The 22,345-nt window shown below is 46.8% G+C and overlaps 1 protein-coding gene across 2 annotated transcripts in view; it reads left to right on the top strand.

The window, feature by feature from the left end:
• LOC102103869 (store-operated calcium entry regulator STIMATE-like) overlaps positions 1 to 22,345 on the top strand; it is a 29,673-nt gene that overhangs the window by 5,628 nt on the left and 1,700 nt on the right. For both annotated transcript variants that reach the window (XM_005526071.3, XM_088055451.1), the window contains exons 2-7: positions 5,939 to 5,987; positions 6,207 to 6,302; positions 7,988 to 8,109; positions 15,377 to 15,489; positions 16,538 to 16,621; positions 17,614 to 17,730. In XM_005526071.3, coding sequence (XP_005526128.2) covers positions 5,939 to 5,987; positions 6,207 to 6,302; positions 7,988 to 8,109; positions 15,377 to 15,489; positions 16,538 to 16,621; positions 17,614 to 17,730 — 581 coding nt within the window. The remainder of the gene's footprint in view (positions 1 to 5,938; positions 5,988 to 6,206; positions 6,303 to 7,987; positions 8,110 to 15,376; positions 15,490 to 16,537; positions 16,622 to 17,613; positions 17,731 to 22,345) is intronic.

Here is a 22,345-nt window from a genome sequence, read left to right as displayed (position 1 = left end):
GTTTTTCCTTAACACAAACTGTGGCTTCTTCTTCTCCCCCTTCGCTCTCAGAGCCAGTCTTAAAGGTGAAGAACTTAATATATAACATAAACCAGGCAATTGGAGATACCAGTATCATAAAGTCACCCCAGGACATCCCTCCAAAGAAAAACAAGGCCACAGAGGTTAACTGTCTCTGGCATTGTGGAGCTTGGGTCCTTGCTGATTTACGTGTAGCTTTGTGGGTTAAGCAACAAGCTGCACATGGCAGGACTCTCAGCACGTTTCTCTTCTGCTTCAGTACATCTGAAAATTGGATGAGCTTGAGAACACGTGCTGCACTTTGTGGGCTGGAAGGTCTGTGCAGCACTCATTGTGCTTCATTAAGCTGCACACAGCTTTCCACAAAGCTTTTGAATTGCAGCTGTTGATTGCTCTGACCTCTCCTTGGCTGTCACTCCTCGAGCGGCCAAACCAGAGTGGTGGAAGCTGAGCGGGGACTGGGAGGCTCCTGAGAGAGCAGAGGGGTTGGGGGAGATGTGAAATGAGCTGGTAGAGTAGAGCTTCATGAGAAGTTACCTGTGATCCACAGGCAGCTGAGCACCTTGCACCTGGCTGAGTTGGTTCTGTAACATGGGGTGAGCAGTTGATGTTATGGGTGACTTAATGCGACAAGAAATTGTACAGGGAAATTAATAGGGTGGAGCATGCAAAGCTTTAAGGAGTCTATTAAATTTCCAGCTGTTTTTTTTTTTAACACCATTTGTAAGAAAACTGTATGGCAGAGAGACTTTAATGATAAAAGTTTGGTTTGGATAAAATCCTGTCTTTAGTGCTAAAAGGGAGTAGAAAGTATATGATCATTAAGGTCCCTTCCAACTCAAACTGTGATTCTATGTTAACTGCTTGTGCATCAATTCATCCTTCAGGTGGTATTCTCTTAATGATCTTGGATTTTATGGCCTTTATCTTTCCTTGTCTAAACTCCATTTTTTCAAGATGTTGGCTTGCAATATAGTGATGCTTTATATGGAGGGAGTCACAACTGCCTCCTCCAGGATGCTCTGTATTTGAGTTGGAGCCCAGCCTCAGTCCAGGTGTCCTGTAGGACCTGCTGTGTCAGCAGATAATATGTTCTGTTCTCAGTGTGCAAAGCATGACTGATGCTTATTATCTCACAGCTTTGGTTGGTGACCACCTGGCACTTGGCTAAAATAACAGCTTTAAATATCAGTGTAAAAATGAGACGCAAAGGGTAGAGTTTAAAACTGGCAACCATGCCAGAGTCCTCTGTGGCCTTCATTGGGGCAGTTGGAGTCTCCAGAAGGATGAATGTTCCAGCTGAGGCTCCTGAACAACCTGCTCTGGTGGAAGGTGTCCCGGAGTTGGAACGAGATGTCTTTAAAGACCCTTCCAATCAAACCATTCTGTGATTCCATAAACACAATCTCAATTTCTGTTCCTTCCTCTGCCCGTTTTGCTAGAGGTGCTTCCATTCTTGTAACACTGGTACAAGGCTCTTTGGGGGGCAATGACTAAATACACCTAGTGCCGACCTGAGGATGGAAGTCAGCAGCAGTCCATGTCCTCAAACCACTGACAGCTGTTTAGAGGAGGAAAACCAGGACTTTTGCTGCTCCCTGAAGTGATGTGGGATATAAGTTTCACACTGCTCTGGCCAGCAGCTCTTTGGCTGCTCTCTGCAAACAGTGGCTGCTGCTTCCTGCCATTGTGTCTGGGGTCGAGCTGTCTGAGTGGCTGCATGCTCAGGCTAAGAATAGTGCAGACCCCAGGGTTTTGGCTCTGTATCCTGCATGTTGGCTTCTTTCCTGCCTGGGGCTTGGAAAGAGCCTGGGAAAGGGTGTGTCCTGCAAAATAGGTTGAAATGTGTCGTTGGAGACTGTACTGCTGAAAATAACAGAGGTTGGGCAGGGAAAGAGCTTCTGTTTCCTCCCTGGTACAGTAGCTCCAAGTCCTCTTTGGAACACACCAGAAATTAAGTCCTGACCCTCTTGCTAGTGGGATGTGACCCTGGAGATGGGGTTTATGGCAGTCAATTTAATCCCCTCTTAAAAGCACGTAGCAGTATCACCAGTTTGCGGTATTTCAGGCTTTATTTTTGGTGGACCTCTCACAATTTGGGTGTATTAATGCACATAAAATTCTCATATGTGGTTCATTTTCAGTATCCACCTCCCAGGCCTGCTGCTGAGCTAAGTTGGGGTCAGGCTTGGATCCCTGTAAATCAGATCCCAGTAGTTCTGTCTGTTGAGTCGACACCTCCCTCCCAAACCTCAGCTTCAGAATCCTGTGGCTGATCGCACTAAGATTTGTCAGGGAGGTGGTCTGGCTCTCAGCCAAGCATGTCTAACCATATCCAAGGGAAGTAAGTTTCCCTCTATAATTTTGTAGAAACCTGACTTGGTAGCCTGTTTTGCTGATCAGCTGCTGGTTGATGCTGCAGCTAATTCTGCTTAATTTAGGGGGTTTATACCTGTGCTGGTGCACAAATCTGCAGCAAATCTGTCTGAATGCAGTGTGGGGTCAATGGGGGATGCAGGGAGGATGTTCCCTCATGGGTGAGGAACAGCAGAAGGGAATAGGGCTGTTATTGCTACTGTCCTTGTCTTAATCAATTTTTATAATCAGAAAGTTTGTTTAAAAGCAGAAGTAGGCTGTGGGATGTTGACTGTGGCAAGCTCTGGTAACTTCACAGCATTTGTCTTTGTCTAGGGCTTAGGCAAAGCTGTCTGTCCCCTTTCTACTGCATCAAGAGAACGCCATAATGAATATTAACCTCTACATTCCCCTGGAAAAAGAGTGAGGACAGCTGTCATTGTGCTTTTATCTTCTAGCTTTTTGACTATTTCCAGATCTGCATTGAAAGACTACAGCAAATTATTTTTTTTCTTCTTTTTTTTTTTCTTTTTTCTAACATTTCACAGGTTCTCATTCAGATGTCAGCTTCCACCCAGTCTGGTGGTTCTGAGGGAATTTCAAGCATGTATGATCTTTATTGTCCTTGACTGAAGAGGAAAGGCTGAGAAGTATTTTGTTTCCTGCCCCACCCTTTCTCTGCTGTGGGCAGGGGATCTCTCAAATTGTCACTCATCTTCCTTCCCTTTTGGTTCAGCTTCACAGCTTTGTGTCTGCAGCAGCTGGAGCCAAGTAGGGGAGGAGTGGGAACTTGTGAGGGCACACCCTGAGGAAGGCAGGCACCATCCCACTGGGGCTCTGCTCATGTTTAAAGGGTGCCCTTCCCCTGGATCTTACAAAATCTCAGAGTCACAGAGTGGTTGGGAGCTCAGAGATCATCGAGTTCTACCCCCTGCCATGGACAGGGACACCTTCCACTCTCACAGGTTGCTCTGAGCCCCATCCAGCCTGGCCTTGGACACTCCAGGGATCCAGGGGCAGCCACAGCTTCTCTGGGCACCCTGTACCAGAGCCTCCCCACCCTCACAGGGAAGAATTTCTTTCCAAGATGTGCAATAACATTGCTTCCTTGCACAAGGCAGCTTGCTTTGCACGTGGACAAAGCTGAGAAGGGAAGCAGCATTAAAATCCTCTATCCTGTGGTAGGGAACAGGGTCCTGATGCCTTCTGGTAGAGACCAGGTACATTCCAGTCTCGTTTTCAATCTAATTGAATGGGGGTTCTCTTCCATCTTGTGCAACTCTGTATGCAGTAAACTACATTTTTAATTAACTTGCCTTAAAGTAAATATTAAGAATGAACTGACCTGTCTGAGCCCAAGTAGCAAACCCACCTACAGCTGGTGGAAAGCTGAGTGGGCTGCAGTGAATGGAAACACATTTTAAGAAGAACAGAGCAGATTTTAGCCTTTCTCCATCCGAGTCTGTGCATGCCAGGGCTCGGTTCTCTGTAGTGTTTGGAAGAGGAGAGGGAAATTTTGCAGTTGTTGTTCAGTCTCCAGAGCCCTGCTGTGCTCACTAAGCACAGAAGTGGTGCTTCATGGAGGGGTCCACCATCTCCTGGAGTCTTCAGAGATGTGGTGCTGTTCCTGGGTGGATTTAACATCCCCCCCTAACACCAGGTCACAGCTACCAAACAACTCTGCTCCCTGTTTAAGCTCTGGTAATCTTGGCTGGATTTCTGGTTTAATTTGGAGACAGCCTGCTGCAGCTCTGCACAGTAAATGCCCTATTGAGCAGTTAATTATTTCTCTATAATGCTAGCTTTTATCTTTAATACAACAGTTTTACTGTCTCTGATAATTACACAGTCTCAGATAACTCTCTTAAATCTAATGAGGCATGACAAGCTGTGTTCAACAAGGCACCACACCATTAACTTCTTACCTCTTACTTGTCATCTTATCACACTGAATTACTGTGTTTCTAGCCTGAGTGGCTGTGGATACATAACATGTCACTACTTATTAAGAAAAATAATTAAATTCTCCCCTGGTGCTGCTCTGGTTGGGCTAGTGGTCAGCTGGCTGGCCTGGTGGCCTGAAGACCCCTCCAAGAGCTTCTCTGCAGCACTGTGCTCTTTGCCCCCATGAGCTGAGCGTTGGTTTAAACACTTCTGGCCACTTGGTTGGTCCATGGCTCTGATGCTTGTGGGTAGGTGAAATGAAAATTGGCGTTTGAAGGACATCAGTGATGATAGATCTTGTCTGTGCTGATGGAAGTCATTGCTGCAGGGATATCTCATGGTGGGATTCAGATGGATGAGGGAAACTAGGAGGGTTTTTTTTTCTGGACAGGGGTAGGAAAAACTGCTGCAGCAATGTCTGGTGTAACTTGAGAGATGCTGTGCTACTCATTACTGGCAATAATGGACCAGGTCATTGCAGTGCTGGTTTTCTGTGGATTTGGGATGGACACCAAAACCCTGCATGTGCCTGAAGTCCTGGGGTTAGGTGAGATCACAGGATTGGAGAATGGTTTGGGTTGGAAGGGACCTTACAGACAATCTTGTTCCACCCCCTGCCATGGGCAGGGACACCTTCCACTGTCCCAGGTTGCTCCAAGCCCTGTCCAACCTGGCCCTGGACACTTCCAGAGGTGGGACAGCCACAGCTTCTCTGGCCAACCTGTTCCAGTGCCTCCCCATCCTCACAGTAAGGAATTTATCTTCAGTTTAATATCCCTTCTTTTAAGTATTTTCTTTTAAGTATCTCTTAATTTAGTTGAAAAAGGTTCCTCATTGTCCTGTCAACCTCGTCTTTTCATCTATTGCTCTGCCACCTTGCCAGTAAAAGCAGCACAAAGCTGCACTTCTGAAATGTCAAGGCTCCTGTCAGGGAAATCCCTGCATCCTTCCACGTTGGATCAGGAAGGCATTTCCCAGTGGAAGGAGCCCAGGCTGCCCTTTGGGGACAGCCTGGGTGCTCAAATACAGCTGGAGAGAACAGAGCAGTTACCTGACCTTGTGTGTTTTCAAGGAGTGAAGAGCTCCTTCACTGTCAGCACTGTAATTCCAAGTTGGCTGGAAGGGTTATTGGGGCTGGTGGGTAGTGATGGCCCCTCCCTTAGCATTCCCTAGGTCACTTCCCACGGTACAGGAATGCTGCTCTGAGGGATGCCAGAGCACATGGCTCTCTCCAAACACCTCTGCTGTCCATCCTGCTGACCCCTGGGTGCAGACACTGCCTCTGGCTGGCTTGCATCCAGGCCAGAGAACAGAGCCATGGAATCATTATGGCTGGGAAAGCCATCCAGGATCATCAAGTCCAACCATTAACCCAGCACTGCCAAGCCCACCCCTAACCAGTGTCCCTAAGCACAACATCTGTGTCTTTTGGACACTTCCAGGGACAGTGATTCCACCACTGCCCTGGGGGAGGTCCTTTGGCTTTGCTCAGCTTTAAACTTGAAAATGCTGAGGGTCCTGCAGGACTTTTTGACTGCTTCTGCAGTGAAGGTGGGTGCAGGCTGCACACGTGGAGTGGTTCATCTGGCTAATGTAACCTCTCTAATTCTCTTTGCAGTTAAACGATTTAAGGAACCAAAGGCAGAGAGGCGTCCCTGGAGGATATGGTGAGATTTTTCATTTGAAACTTGAAAAGACTGTGTTTATAATGTTTCTTTCCTCTTATACTAACAGTCTTCTAGGCCCCCTGTGTGTCCTGTATGACATTTAATTTTTAAATGAAATGTGCTGCTGCTTCCCAAGGAAACCTCCATAAAGTAGCTGGTGCTCACTAGAAATAAATTTCCCTGCATAACTCCTCCAGAAAATCTTGGTTTTTCCTCCAGGTTTTATGATACCTCCAAGCAAGCAATAGGTGCCCTCTTCATCCACTTTGCCAATGTTTTTCTGTCTGATCTCACTGAGGAGGACCCTTGCTCTCTGTAAGTACTCAGGGCACTTGCATTCATGCCCTACATCTGTCAAAGGGAGAATTGTGTTAGGAAGGGTCATAAGTAGTGGAAACTGATCCATTTGAAGCACTGCATGGGGATAAACCCTGCTGGGCTTGTTTTTGTCTCTGCTGTCTTTTTTGCTGGTCCTATTTAGGGGATTTCTAAACCAAACTTCAGACTTACTGTAGAAGTGCCACCTTTACTTCAGCCACTTTGAAGATAAAAATTTAGTTTCAATATTATCTCGTTTTGAGGAGCTCATTTAGGCTTCAAAATGCTCCTTAAAACCTTCTGGCCCGTCTCCTTTTTATATTAAAATGCTTCACCTTGATATGTTTCTTTAAGCAGACACGAGTTTGGCTGGGGCTGCACATAACCTCTCAAATGATGTATTGTTGTTTTTTTAAACAGACAGTGTTTTAAAATAAACCCTTTCATGCTTATGCTGTGCCCTTTGGGTGTGTTGTTTATTTTTCATGTGTGTTTTATGTTTCCCTGCACTGCCTGACTTGTCATCCTGAGCTAGGCAGCTTAAAACCCTCCAGCCCTGTCCCTGGGCTTTGAGGCTCATGTTCTGTGTCCTGCCCAGTATAAACCACCAAACCTCATGTTTGTATGGAATGCTCTTGATTTCAGCAGCTGGAAACTGTAAAAAGCCAGCCTGAGCTTTTGGATGTAGAAAAACTTAATGTTATGCTTTCAAAGTGGATATCAAAAGCAGATTGTTGTTTTCAGTTTCTTGGTTCAGAGGCAGTATCGAGTTCTGGAAAAGGAAATGTTCACTGCTGTAGCCTTGTGCTTGGCATTTTCTTCATGCTGCAGAAATCTGGCAGAAAATGTTGCAATAATGGAAAACTGCATAAAAAAAACCACATTAGTCTATGTGATTTTCTTTTTTCTTTTTGGAGTTCATGAAAATACCAAGCCCTGGATTAGAGCTTGGAGCCTGCAATCCCCAGAAGGTCCCTGCAGGTCTCCTGCCTCTGGCACTCTGCCCAGTGACACTTCAACATCCAGAGCTGCAGAGCCCAAATCCACTGAGCCAAAATCTCCTGGCAGGGATGGGTTCAGCTCCTGGATCTGCTCTGGGACCTGAACTGGAGGTTTTTGGGACCTCAGGGTTATTGATATTGAGCCAGGGCCCATCACCTCCCTCAAAACCTGCCTCTCAGCCTGTCTCTCTGTTTTTGGGAGCCTCTTGCAGCTGCTCAGAAAAATGGATTTCTTGCCTCTTCTGCTGCCCAGTTTGTAGAGTAGCTGTGGTGCCCAAAAAGCTGTCATTTTCTTGTGTGAAATTCTGGAACAGTTTGGTTCTGTTTCCTCCAAAACTTGAGCTTTCATTCTTTTTAATAAGGAAAAAAAAGATGCTGCAAATGGAAAGCCTGCTTTTTGGAGGGGTAACTTTTAAGAAGTACTTATTGCTATATGAATAAATGAGCAGTGCTAGAGAGTTGGTAGAGCCTGTCCCTTCTCTCCTGAACAAGCATTTAAACTAAGAAATTGCTGGTAAGGCTTAGAAAAATGCAATGAAAGAAAAAGGAAGCAAGTTTGGATTGTAAAGCAGAGTTATTTAAAATCTTAGGAATTTTTTAAATTAATTTCCATTATGAAATTAAAGATTTTGGATAAGACTTAAGAACACAGCTGAAACCTGAATTTTCCTCTGCTCTTAGCTACCTTATTAATTTCATCCTGGATGCCACGCTGGGGATGCTGCTGATCTGGCTGGGTGTGAAAGTTGTCTCCTGGATCGTGCAGCACAAGAAATACACATACCTGGTCTTTGGGGAGTATGGTAGGTGTCACCTGCCCTGCCCAGAGGGGGTTGGTGTGCTCCCAGCTGGGAATGGGGACAAGAAAATGGCAGAAACTACAGTCTGGGGCTGAAATGTGAGCAGCTGCCTTCTGTTACCCCTTCTTCAAAGAGCTCACAAGGGTGAGTTAAATTCTGGAACCACTGGAGTGTGGCAGGGTGGGGAGGAAAAGCTGAATATTTCTTTGGATGTAGAATATACCCCAGGACATCTGTATGGTAAATTAAGGTGTGTAGGGTTCCTTTGTGGGGTTCTTCGTGGGTTTTTCCCTACCCACTCCATTCAGAATATGGAGTTGTTCTTTATTTGCCTTGAGCTGTAGTAGGGATCAGCCAGGCACAGTGTGACCCCAAACGTTGAGTTCTCAAGTGTGGCCTCTTTCTCTTTAAATTCCTGCCTTGAGATGGAAAAAACTTTTCCAAAAAGCTGCTCTCAGCCAGCCCCACTAGAGGGTAGCAGTTCCCTTCCAAAAGAGCAGAGACAGCTTGCTGGAGAAGCTGTGGGAAATGGAAAAAATAATGCTTTGCCTATTTTACCTTACATCTAATGTACAGATGAATGTAGTCATGTTTCAGAAAATACATCTTGTTCATGAAAATTGCAGTCTTACCTTTAAGATGTTAATCATTCAGTCTGTTCTGAAGTTAGTTGTGTTTCTTTGTGTTTTTAGTAGCTGGTCTGGCATCTGAGCTGGTGAAACTTGGACCTGACTAGGATTAGTTTGGAGACCCCACTGCCTTGTGAACTTAGCCTGTGCAGATGGGTCATGGCAGAGGATGAAGGGACTGGCTGGGTTTGTGAGGCAGCAGAAGCAGCTACAGACTGGGAACGAGATGATGTGATGTGGCAGGGCCAGCTCTCCTCAAACCTGGCTTTAAAGGCTGATCTCCAGAGCAGTTTCAGCATCCTGACAGCAGGTGTTTGGTGGGGAGACCACCTTTTGTATTTTCCCTAAAAGCTCCTCCTTTATAATAGATCCCTAAAGTCAGGCAGAAGAATCCAGATATTCTTAGTTCAGGAACTGGAGTTTTTCCTCTTTGGAGCAACAGGGACTGGAAGCCCAACCACCTCAGGACACGGCTTCAGCTTCATGTGCCACATCTGCAGTTGAGCAGAAGCAAAAAACATGAAAAGTGTATTGGCAGGACACTGATGAACTTCTGTTGAGCTGGCCTCTCATTAGGGCTGGCTTAGACCGCAGAAACAGCTCACTCCTTTGAGAAAATCTTGCTGTCATTAGTGAAAAAACAAGTTTGTGCTGTTGCTTGAATTTGGTTCTTGGATTGGGGGTTAAATATCTCATCCACCATTTACAGTTTTTGGTGTAGGTCTCTGGCCAGAGTGACCCCAGTGGAAAATTCAGGTGGGAGCCAAGTGACATGTCCAAGGCAATCCTGTGGCAGGGCTGGGGAAGGAAAACACTCCCGTCCTCATCTCTGGTGTTAAGTAACTTCCAAAACAGTTGGGAAGACGCTTGTAAACTTTGTACAGTTTGATGCAGGCTCCAGGAATATGATTCATTTTCTGGGCTAATTGCTGTACCAGACTTTTGCTCCTCAGGAGGATTGAGGGAAGCAACATAAGTCCTGCAGAGGAGAGAAGCAGGGGAGCACCAAATCCATGTTGCAAACAGCAGTCAGTGCCTTTGCTCCAGCCATCAGAACAGAACGGTTGTGGTTTTGTCCAGTAGAGCCAGTACCCATCTTTCTGCATCAACTTGGAGGAAAAATCTGTCACAGCTGTGTCCTTCCAGCATCCCTGCAGCTGATGCAAACCACTGCAGTTGTCCTTTGGTGTGGGCTGCAGCAGTTCCTCCTGCTGTGGTTGCTTCTCCTGCCTCCAGAGCCCTTGCTGGCTCCCCCATGCAGCTGCAATAGCTGCATTAATGGAGAAGTAAAATCTCCATTTCCCTCCCAAAAGGGGAGGGAAAGCACTTAAATCTATGCTGCTATTTTAAGCATCCAGCTGTCCAGAGTTGTTCAGAAGAATCAATTACTTCCATATTGCCAAAAACCCAGGAACAGGCATTCTGAGATCAGCCTCTCTTGTGCCTGAGCTCGTGGCTGAACACTGCTGCAGCCAGGATTGACCTGTTCTACAGCTAGTGGGGAATCAAAGGCTCCTGTTTGCTTATGTTCCTCCATCTTTTGCCCAGAGGCTCTTGATTACACTCTGAATCGCCTCTAAGCACAGGAAACTGCATTTTGGAAGTGCTGTCTCTTCTCAGGATGCCTGGCTCCTACGATCAGAGACTGGGGAATTGTGTTCTTGGCACAGGTGGGCTTTGGGGAATGAGGGTTGCCTTACACCTACTCAGAGCTAACAAACTCCTACCCCTGGAGGTATTGAAGGCCAGGTTGGGTGGGACCCTGAGAAGCTCCCATGGCAAGGGGCTTGGAACTATGTGATATTTTTAAGGTCCATTCCAACCCAAACCGTTCTGTGATGATTCTGTGAAATTCCACAAAAGCACCATTGCTGTAGCAGGTCACGGTTATAGGAGCTGTCCCTGTAGGGAGCCATCACAGGGAGGGGAACAAAGAAGAGTTTAAGCTTCAGAAGATGTAGGAGATGGATACCCAAGTTCTTGGAGGTGTGCAAATCAAGACTGACTGAACTTTGTGTCTCAGCTCCAGCCTGGTTCAGCTCTCATCTCCCTCCCCATGGCAATGAGCAGCTCCCTAAAGAAAACCTTTTTATGGCTGCAGTGTCCTGACATTTTTTGTTGTGTTTAATAATTCTTCAGGATTACTTTAGAAATACCCCAGTATTTCTTTTAAGTTAGCAAATGTGATGAATTAGCATTGAGAAAGAGATTTCCTGCAATGTACAAGTAAATTTTTCTAGAGGAACGTTAAGAAATGAGGGGGAGGAAAAGTGTTCTCACTGGAAAATGTCCCTCTGGATGCCCATGTGGATGTTGACTTGTGTATCACTGTAGCTGTGGTCACTGGCTATTTAATCCTGATGCTTTGTGCTCGTTCAGTGTCTGGAAATGGAAAGGCATCTTGCTTGGAGGCCTTCAAAGTCTATTTAGTGGCCTGTTGAACTCTGCTGGTCAAATTTAGTTCTAAGAGAATATACTCTGTGCCAGCTGCTGAGTTTAACTGAGGACCTGTGTAGGCTGCATTTGGCCCCGTAGTGATGTTGTACAAAATTTCCATAACAAATATTCCCACGTCCTGGAGCAGTCAAGGGAGCTGGCTGCTAATGCTTGAGGAAATACTGCTGGAAATAGCTCTAACCTGAGGGGCTGTCCTGTCCTCAGCCTGCTGGGCTTTTCCACCCATAGGACCAGGGGGGAAAAGTAAGGAGAAGACTGAGGTTTCTGCTCAGGGACTGAGTGTGTGTTTGAGTCCCTTGCTCTGAGCAGGGGTACAACTGAGCCTCCTGAAGCTGGATGACTGCTCCCTGTAGTTTGAAAATCCACAGCAACCAAAGATCCAGAGCAGTGGTGTGACGCTGCACTGGGGACAGATTCCAGCTGTGCACTCACTTTTCTCTGGTTCAGCAATGTGGTTGTCCAGAGGGGTTGGGAATGCCCCATCCCTGGAAGTGTTCAAGGCCAGGTTGGGTGGGTTTTGGACAACCTGGTCTAATGGGAGGTGTCCCTGCCCATGGGATTCCTTCCAACCCACACCATTCTGTGACTCAATCATTTTAGTTCAGGTGCAGAAAATGCCAGAGAGTGTCTGAGGTGTCCACTGGACCCATCTGGCTGCTCTGATGCATCACATTCCCATCTTTAGAAACCTGTTTTTGCCCTCCAAGTGAGCATTTCACACAATTCAGAGTTTATTGCTATTTCCTACCCTCCTCTGGACTTGGCACTGATAATAAGACCCCGTGGTTTTGGAGGTACCATTTGAGTATCACCTAAGAAGTTTTTATTGACTCTTTCTTCCCCTACTTTGTCACTCAGTACACCTTCCAGTGCTTTCAAATACTTGCCTTTCCTCAAACCCCCTGAACCCTCCACTTTGGCTGTGGTTGAGCTTTTTTTCTACCTGCTCTGTGTGCACACAGTCCCCAGAAGTCTGTAAATAAAGCTGTCTGGCAGTAACATGTGGGCTGTGCTGACAGCTTGGTGCATTAGGCAGCCTGGATTAAAATTAATCCTGTTGTGTGGTAACAGCTCAAATACCTCAAGCACTGCTGCTCTGGCTCCCCAGCAGCTGGGCTCCCACGCACGAGTGGAACACGATACACGTTTGGGTGAGGTTGCCATGGGCTCCAGTGGTTCTTGGGCTGCTCCAAGGAAGTTTTTCTGGTGGTGGGGAGCACCAGGAATGCTGCTGGAGGAGAGCAGTCAAAATCCAGTGGGTGCATCCCTTGGAGTGAAGGAGGATATTAATTTCTGTGAGGATGGGGAGATGGCTGTAGGAAGGTTTTAGCAGAGGGTGTTCATTAAGCTAGAGGGAGAGGTTTGTGGTGATAGATTCATGTGGTGGATGTGCTGGGTTCCCTCCCAGCTGGAACCAGGGACAAGGAACTGGAAGGGTTCAGAGGGAGTGTGATATATACAGTCACCTAGCAGGTGTGATGTGGAGGCTGCAAAGATCATTTAGACCAATTCCCCACTCTGCTGTGCTCAGAGCTTTCCTTTCCTTGTAGTAAAGAGGAGGACATCTGTTATATTCTGACCTTTTTTTTAGCCTCCTGGTAGCATATTAGCTTTTTCTGGCTGGCAGTATGGTGTGGCTGAAAGTCTTGTGGGCTCTCCTTGAGATTTATGTACAGAAATGCTTCCTGTAAGAAGAATCCTTTCCCATCCACAGTGCAGAGCACCTCTGGGCAACACTTGATCCATCAAAGACATCAGGCTGAATCTGAGGATGCCTCTGACCATCTGTAGGAAACCAGCACTTACATGAGCTCAGCTCCAGTTTTCCAGCCTTTCCCTGCTGTGGAAGGAGATGGGGCAAATCTGTCTTACTGGCTTGTCTAGGGACCCCACCAAAAGCTTCCCTGATGAGATGCCAGAAAATGTTGGCTTGAATGTTCCTGTTATTGGTCAGAGTTAGTTGAATTATTTGTGTTAGGTGGTGGATTAGTGGATCTACTGGGGTGGATCAGCAGTCCTTGGATGACTCCACACCTGCTGAGGTAAGAAGCAGATGGCTGCATTCCTTGGTGAAGTGGAAATGAGCTGCTAAGTCACCTTTGCAGCCCTTAAGGCCATGCTGCTGTTTCGTTTTTACCTTTGTCTTGAATCATTCTGGTACAGCGCAGCCTCCTGTCCTCGGGAGATCAGGATGCAGTAAAAAATAACAGTAGGAGCACCCTCTGATCTCCCTGCTAGGTGTGGAATTGCTGAATCCCCAGGCAAGTCCATGCCTAGGGTGGGTTAAGAAGCAGGTTGTCTTTCCCAGGGTCTGTGCATCAGCCTGTTGAGCCAAAAGCTGTCCAGTGCACGGAGTGCAGAACAAGGAGCCACAGGCCATTGTTGTGCTGGTGAATGTCCCTGCAAGGGGGCAGGTATCTGGGAGAGATCTCAAACTTGCTGCTGCTCTTTGGGCAAGCTGAGATGACAGAGGGAAGTCAGAGAGCCGATTCACAAAGGGTGTTGTGGCTGTTGGTCCTGTCCCTCCGTGGGGGACAGAGCACAGCTGACAACACAGAGCAAAAGGGAAAGAGTTCAGATGCAGGAAGGATACAACGGATGTGTTTGTTTTCCTGTTTTGTTTGTACTCAGAGCACTGATGGGTGGTGATAATGTGGGGGTTTCTGGGAGAATTGGTTTGTTTTGGGATATGGGGCAAAAAGGTTCACTAGACCCAATGTGTGTGCCAAAGGCAGCCAGGCATCCTAATCTACGGGGAGAGGCTTTTAGGAGGATCAAAGCCTCTCTGGCACCAGCCTGTGGCTGCCAGCTGCCTCTAACACTGCTCCCATCTCCTCACAGACCACCCATTAAGCTGTTGCCTGCCAGGGAGCAGAGATTCCTCTCTCCAAAATCCTCCAAAGGCTCTGCTGGGTGTGCTTCCACATAACCTTTCTGTCTGCCTCTTCCTGCCCTCCCTGCATGCAGCTCCTGCTGGTTTGGCTCTCTCTGCTTGCTCTCCTCATCCCTGCACCCTCAGCCTCCCAGTCCTTCCCTCTCCTCTTCTTTGCTTCCTTCTCTTTCATGGCTTGAGAAATGAAGAATTTGGGGCACGAGGTGATCCTACCTTGGGCACTACCAGGACACTTCTACTTTTTAGCTGTAGCTTTGCAATGAGGCAGATGTTTTGGTGTGTTGCTAACAAATGACAGAATAAGGACAAACGTACCTGCAAACCTGTTTTGCACTTGTTGGGAAGCAGATCCCCACAGAGCTGGGGCTTGGTTGGACACCAGCTCTTACCAAATCCCAGTATGTGCTGCTGGTTTTTGTGGCCAGAGGTTTTTATTGGGGTGGATAAATGTGCCTTTGCAGATTGCTGGTGTTGTCTCCCCTTGCCACACCTCAACAGAATTGTGCTGAAAAGTGGACAAAAGTGAAGCAAAGCTCCCAGCCTGCTGCCATCTGACCACATTGAGCATTGGCATCTGTCAGTGCCAACTGCACAGGTTCCCCTGTACGGATGGAATTCCAAATTCCAGCCAGATTATGCTGGGAACAAGTGTTGCCAGGAGTTATCTTTGTCTTCAAGTAGTAAGAGGAAGTGCTGCAGCTTTCCTGAGCCGGAGGCAGAAGCTCAGTTTTGCAGACCTGAGATACTCTGGTGAGCCAGGGGAGGTGATAACCAGCTGGCAGGGTGCTCACAGAGGGCTGAGGCAAGCACATGTAATAGATACAGAACCATTATTGTTGTTAACAACACAAATACGCTTTTCCTTATTTCTTGGTGAGTACCCCATTGGAAACATTCATATTTAATTAGCATTGATTCTTCTTGAGTGAACTGCTTTAAAAACTGAGGCAATGGAGCCCTTTCTCTTGCTCAGACAGTATCACATAACCAGTCCTTCACTTCATCAGCACAATGAAGTAATTCTGTTCAGGGCTGAGAAGTTATGCTGCTTGTAGTGAAAATGGTGACTTGAAATCTTCAAACTGTTTCTCGCACCTCTGTGGGTAAGGTTTGGCAGGGAGCACATTGCAGATTAAATCTTTAATGATTTATTTGCCTTTATTTTATAGAAGAGTGTGCAGGTACTGACTGGTCCTTTAGAGAGGAGGGTCAATATCAAGCACGAGGCAACTTTTCTACAAGGCTTTCTTTTCCTGTCCTCTGTCCCAGATTTAATATTCTCTTTTTCCAGGTGACCCTCCACAAGCTGCTGCTTGGATTGGCCAGTGTATCCTCTACTTGCTGATAATGGTTTTTGAGAAGACTGTGATTAGCCTTGTCCTGCTTATCCCTGGTTGGACAAAGGTAAGCAGTATTTTTTTAGCTGTATCTGTCGTGGTTTTTTTAATCCTCACACTTGTTGACATCACTTTGTAGTCATTAGCTATTACTTAAATTTTGGGAAATATGACTTTCATAATGGTTTGGCTTTTGGTGCATTCTCTTGCTAGTCAAAAGTTAATGGAATAAGATGATGCTTTAATTTTCTTTCCCATTCTTGGAAAGCTAAAATGGGCTGGACTGGCAGCTGAGCTCCCTTCAGTTCTGCCAGAGGATTTCTATGTTATTCGGTCAAGTCAGTCCATGTTGGTGTTTTGTGATCCTGTGCTTAAAACAGGGGGACTCCTACAGATTAATTTGGAAAGAGCTGTACGAGCAGTGTGTTATCTTTTCCGGCTCAGCTGCTTCTGCATGCCAGCAATGTTAATTGTGCTGATCAGAAGTTTATCTTTAAAAAAATAAAAATAACAGTCTATGGGGCTTTTAGCCACATACCTGTTGGCAGGTAGGTGTGATGGGTGTAAAATCCTAATTCTGAGAGTCAGTTTGGAGTCCACTTTCACCAGGCTCTGAGGTACCAGGCACTGTGTGTAACTTGACTGAGAGTTATCTTCAGCAGTCTGGGAGCACTTATCTCTTCAAGGGTTGTCCTTCAAACCCAGGAGTCCACAGTGCTCACACTTGGATGTGAACTTATTCAGCAGCACAAATCCAGATCCAGAGATGCTGCTGGATTCCTCTCCATGATTATTGTTCGTGGCTGGTGTCCTTGTTCTGCAGATGAGCTCCAGGGAGCCAAGGGAAGTCCCACCAGTTGTTGTCATGCACTGAAAGACTCACAGTACTTGTTTCTGTACAAGATCATGTGTTTGGCAGCTGGGCTAAGGGAATAAATATCCTGTGTAATCTTTAAAGAGCTGGGTTGAAGCACAGGCTACAGAGCTCTGGCTGCTCACGTACGAAGATGTCCTGGGGTGACTAGTCACCCCAGGACAGAAGACAACCAGTTTTCATCAAAGGTCTTGCAACAGAGCTGTCCAAATAATGCTTCTAAATGTTTTCTCCTCTGCAGCTTCAGCAGATCCTCCTGGGTTACATCCCAAGCCCTCAGCTGGAGCTTGTACTGGTGATGTTTGTTGTGCCTTTCATTGTCAATGTAAGTGGTGCTTCTGCAAGTGCTGGGTGGGATGGTTTGGAAATTACAGTACACCCTCATGGGAGTGTGCACAGGGACTGGCTGGGGGCAGCCTTGAAGTGGCTGGGACGGGATGGAGGGGTTTGTTAAGAAATCTGTCACTGCCACAGACTCTGTTCCCAATTCACAACCTTTTCTCTGAGCTACTGTGGGGCTGACTCTTCACCTCTTGGAATAAAGCTGGGTCTTGTTAGGTGAGAGCTCATCTCAGCAGCAAGCAGTGGGTGTGGGGATGCCCAGAACCCTTTAATGTCCTATAGGATGGCTTTTGACTGGACAATCCAGCCAGTTGACTGGATGTCAGATTATGTTACAGTAAGACAAGGTGCTCAAGGTTACCCAGAATTGTTCTTCTCAAAACTAATTTGACAAAACCTCTTGAAAGCTCAGCTTTTTCCTGGTTCCCCTCATTCTGGGTAATCCTTGAGCTGCTGCTCAGTTCTGCTGAGGTGGGAAGTGGGAACAAGGTGTTAACACTCAGATGCTCCCTGGACAAGTAGGGAGTTGAACTCACTTTCAGTTCATCCCATGCACATTTCAATGGATGCAGCACTAGCAAAGTTGGATTGATCTGCCTCTCTCCACCATCCCATTTGCCTCTTTGCACATTAGAAAGCAAATTCTGGTCCTCAGAGAACTGACCAGGGACTGGTTCAGGCAGATGAACTTTGGATGGAACTTGGTTCAGTGGTTATGTTCTGGTGGAAACTCGGCCTGTTGCGGTTAATCTGGGTCTTCAACAACTATGGAAACAATAGGACATGTGTAAGAAGGGACTTAAGGAATTTGACTCATCCAATCCCCATGGACACAATTGATGCAGGGCTGATTTAGATACGAGGTTGATCAAGGCTGGATATCTGGAGAACCCAAGAGGAGAAGAAGTATCTGTGATTGAATGACTCTGTATTTTGGTCTCTGCAGCCTGTTGATGTAACTTCTTTCTCCCCAAGGCCATTATGTTCTGGGTTGTGGACAGCTTGATCATGAGGAAATACAAGCAGAAGGATACCCTAGACATCAATGGATCCACAGAAACTCCTCGGGCCAGGAGGACTGAGGAATCTCAGGTAAGACCAGGGATGCAAGCTTGTGGGATGGTCTGTGTGTTTTACCACAACCCTGTAACAGAACATCACATTGCCTGAACCTGGGATGGTGCTTCATGAACGTGGGTGATCACCCTGAGAAGTCAAACTCAGTCTAGCCATGAGCAGTGTCACAGCCCAGGAGGTGTTGCTGAAATACTGCCCTGAATGATGACAGTATCTTGGGGGGATGACCTGGCTTCTGCACTGATCTGTGTGTGCAGGCTAAAACTGTCACTCTGAGCTTTGCTGTATTTAATGGTAATTAATTTTGGCTGGGAAGTGCTTACTTTCAGTAATTGTTAGCATCCCTTTTAGAGGACAAGGCTTAGCTGGGAATCCTATTTTTGTCTGCATTTGGTATTTTTTTCAACCAGATTATTGTCTCTTAGCTGGTTGAGGCTGTTGTGTTTTGTGTAGCCTGAGCCTGACAGTTACAAGTTACGGTAGGGGAGGAAATGCTGCAGTTCCAGCAGACTTTGTTCTTCTTAATCATGTGTGGTTTGTTGGGTAGGTGGTGTCTACTTCTTACTGACCTTCGGGCACAGTCCACAGTTTTGGTCCCTGGGAGGAATTCCCTTCCTTCTCCTGGCACCCAGGCCTGGTTTCAGTGTGTTCTTGTGTGACTGCTGATATCCTGCAGCTCACTGGAGAGACTTAACAAGATAAGATAATTTCTGGTAATCACAGCCTGGCTCCTGGAGGAGCTTCTGCTGAGGAATTTAGATGAACAGAAATAGCTCCTGCTCTCTGAGAGTTCTTTCACAAGGAATAACTCAGCTCTTGTGCTGATAGATGGGATGGCACATCGCTGGTGGCACTGCAGCACACACAGAGGTGGTGATGTTTTAACAGTATGTGTTTGGCAGTCTGCACAGCAGCCAAGGCTTCTGTGTCCCAGGGGTGCAGTGGGGAAGTGGCCACAGCTCAGGCAATGTCAGAGGAATCCTGGGCCTGCCTCTGGATGAACAGTTCTGGCGAGGTCACTGGTGGTAAAGCCCAGCCCTGCTCACTGGATGTGTTCCTGAAGGCCCAAGGTCACTCAGAATTACCAGCTCAGAATTAGAGCTAAGGAGGTGACATCTCTATTTGAGACAAGAACTTCCTTCACAGCTTTTGGAGCCAAACCTTGCAGCAGGCAGGCTGGCAGATGGTGGTTGCCATGGATGGGCAGATGGTGTCACAGGTACTGCTCCTCCATGGAGATGGAGCTGCTCCTCTTTCTTGTTCCACTGGCACTCCCAAGTGTTTTGTGACTTCTGTCTCAGTTTTGGATATCTGAAGGAACAACACCTACTAATTTCTAGATGCCAAGAAAGCCACTTCTGGCAGGTCAATAGTTTCAAGTAGTGGAAACAATTCCCACAATCTGTCACGTTCTGTCAAAGGTTTCTCTCATCTTCCAAGTACCTGACTGGTTTTCCCTGAAGACTTCAGCAAAAATTCAGCAATGTGCAGGTCATGTGTTCATCCTGAAACCCTCTGATCCATCACTGCAGTGGAGCTACCAAGGGGACTGGTTTCTTCTTGGAGCAGTCTGCAGGGATTGCCTCCTTTATGCTCAGACATGTTTCTGTGCCTCTGGCCTGACAGATATTTTGGGCAGGGAAGGAAGCTTTTGAAGAAACACAGAAGTGGGTAACATGTTTTCCTGCTCTTTCTTGGCACTGGGCCTTGAGGAATAGCCTTAAGCTCCTGCTTCAGGTGTCAGCTTCTTAAGCTGTGAACTAAAGATCATGCTGACTGGCTGAGCCCTACAGCTGGATTGACTGGAATTTAGGCTCAAAAGCAGAAAATGAGCATTTGCTGGGCTTGTTGCTGCTAATAACCTGTTCATGTGGGGGAATTTCTTGTTTTCCTGCTGCCCATTGGAGGAGGAAGGGGGGCTGAGGTGTGTAGGGCAGAGCTAATGTGTCCCACAGGTTTATCAGGGTTCATCAGGGCTGTCTCGCTGCAGGCGCCACCAGCTCCCCATCTCACTGCCGACTTGAATTTCAACCCTCTGCCTATCTCACCAATGGAGTGTCATTATTTTCACATGAACCAGCAGTTTGCGTTTGGAAAAGGAGGGGGAGAGATAGGAAGCAGAATGGAAGGAGTGGGCTGGAGTTAACCTGTTAAAAGCCCACGCTCTGGCTTTCTCTGGGGGCAGCAGGAAACCTCAGCTCTGTCCTTGGCTTGGTAGAGCAGCTGGGCAGCAGGAAACCCAACAACAGCAATCCTGTTTCTGGTGTCACTTACTGACTGTGGCTGCAGCCAAGGAAGTGGCAGCCTCATGAGGGCTTTAAAGCGCCTTTGGTGAACCAGAGGATGAGCTCTTGCTGCTTCTTCTACACTGAATCCCAGAAAGGGACAAACTCCCTTCATGGTTGGAAGAATCTCACCCTTCTTTCCTTCCATGTCAGTTTTAAGCTTTGTGTTGTTTCAGTCTCCTGCCCTGCCTTGTAAATTTTCATGGAGTAATTTTTTTTTCCCTCTTGTGGGATAGAAAAGGAAAAGGATCTCTTGAATGCCAGTTTGCATCCAATGCTGTTCAGCTTGGGGAAATTAATTCATCTGCAAGGCCCTTATTTTTGCTTTGTATGTGTCCTGCCCTTGACCCGAGGCTCTTTTCCCTTGTCCTTGTAACTCCCAATGAACTTTAGATCTTATCAGTGATTTCTTTGTTTCCTCCACGAAGGAAAACAAGCCGGTTTTAATAATGTTTTATTTGATCTTTTTTTCAGTTGTTGTTTTTTTTCCCCAGGGAGGTGGATGAGTTTCTGTTCCTTTCCTGAAGGCTTACATTTTAGAGACAACCCTTAAAGCAAAAGTCCAGTAACATTGGTACTTGTGAGAAAAATAAGGGTGAAAGTAGAGGCTACTTTGAGGCTGGAAGGAAAGTTAATTTATTGCATGAGGGCCTGCCTTTGATCAGGATGGAGTTCAGCACCTGTCCTAATTCCCTTCATAAGGAACTCTGTTTTGGCATTCATTAGATGAAGATGTTGATAAACACCAATACAGTGCTGCTTACTTTTAAAGTGTTGAAACACTTAGTCCAACAGCAAGTTGGATTTGCCTGTTGCTTAGCTGAGAAACAATTTTTATTCATTTTATTTTTATTTTTAATTGTCTCAAACTCGTGGTAAACTCAGGTGCCAGGTCCATACAGGGAAGATAAGTGAAGGTGGGCATAGAGGTGGCTCTGGAAGGAAGCTGTCCCACTTCACAGTCCTCCTGACTCGTAGCAAATCATGCTGTGGAATGTGTGAGGTGTTTGAGGACTGCTGAGACAGCAGCACATTGTGCCAGGACTGGAAAACCACGTCCCATTCCCACCTGTGCCACCAGCCTGCTGTGATCCTGACCTGGATGCATCTGCAGGGAAAGAAGAGCCTTGTCCAACTTGTTCTGAAAACTCCCAAATTGGAGTTGGGCTTGAAAACAATATCTGAGGATGAGTCCTGTGGCTGTCATGGCAACGAGGTGCTCTCTCATGGTGCTGCTTGCTGGGGAATTGTGGAAAGGTTACTGGGGGACTGTTGGCTCCTGTGGCTTCCTACAAGTGTGTGGTGGGCAGGTGGCAGCCTGGATGGGTCTGGATGCACAACACTGTCACCATCCCTGCTTGGCTGCAAGGGGATTTGAGTTTTCAGCTGAAGCCCAGCCAAATCACCAGTTCAGCAGACCTCACAACCAGTTTATTGCAGCCCATCAGAGCTCACTGAGTTCACAGTGCTGCCTATGAGTAATTACCCACACATTTCTTCAGGTTCAGCAGCATCACAATACCAATGTGATAAACAGAGGAAATCTTCACGTGAGAGAGATGGAAACTTTCCAGTGTGTGTCCTGAACCAGAAAAAAAAAAAATAAATAAATTCCTTGAGACCAATGAGGGGGACAACAAGAAAGCTTAATCCAGTCTGCTGCTGTCCTTTGGGTGTCTGACTGTGAAGGGAACAGCACTGGATGGAGGGGCTAGGGTGTGTGTGAGGGTGGGGAGGAGGAAATCTTCCCCTGCGGCTCTTCTGCTCCTTTGAAGTCACTGACTCACTGGAGTTCTGTTTTTCCTGTTTAATGTTTTTGTTGCTGTAGTGACAGGCCCTGTGGTGAGTCCTAACAAGTGGAGGGCACGTGAATTCATAACTGTGCGTGGAAATAGACAGAGACAGGAGTAATTCCCCTTGCTCCTGGTTTTGCCCCAGGGATCCTGGGCTCTAGGAATGTTCTGTGTGTGAGCACTGGGCTGAAAGTCCATCAACCATCCCTTGATTTAGACCTCTGCTGAGTCAGGCACGGGGACTTCATAGTGACAGTGCAGCTTCTCTTGCCCAAATGTGGGTGTTTGAGGAGATGGGGATAGGGGAGGGTTGAGCAAACAGCCTGGTGTGGAGCACAACTGATGAGGAGCAGCTGAGGGAACTGGAGATACAGGAGAAAAGGAGGCTCAATGGTGACCTTATTCCTCTCTACAACTCCCTGAAAGGAGGTTGTAGCCAGGTGGGATCAGTCTCTTCTCTCTGGTGGCAAGAACAGAACAAGAGGGAATGACCCCAAGTTGTACCAGAGGAGGTTTATACTGTATATTAGGGAAAAATTCTTTACTGAAAGG

Source organism: Pseudopodoces humilis, chromosome 5 (genome assembly GCF_049639895.1).
Source record: "Pseudopodoces humilis isolate 2021_Gansu_Grassland_sample_001 chromosome 5, ASM4963989v1, whole genome shotgun sequence".
In the NCBI taxonomy this organism is placed as follows: Eukaryota; Metazoa; Chordata; class Aves; order Passeriformes; family Paridae; genus Pseudopodoces; species Pseudopodoces humilis.
This window is presented reverse-complemented; position numbering and strand designations above follow the sequence as displayed.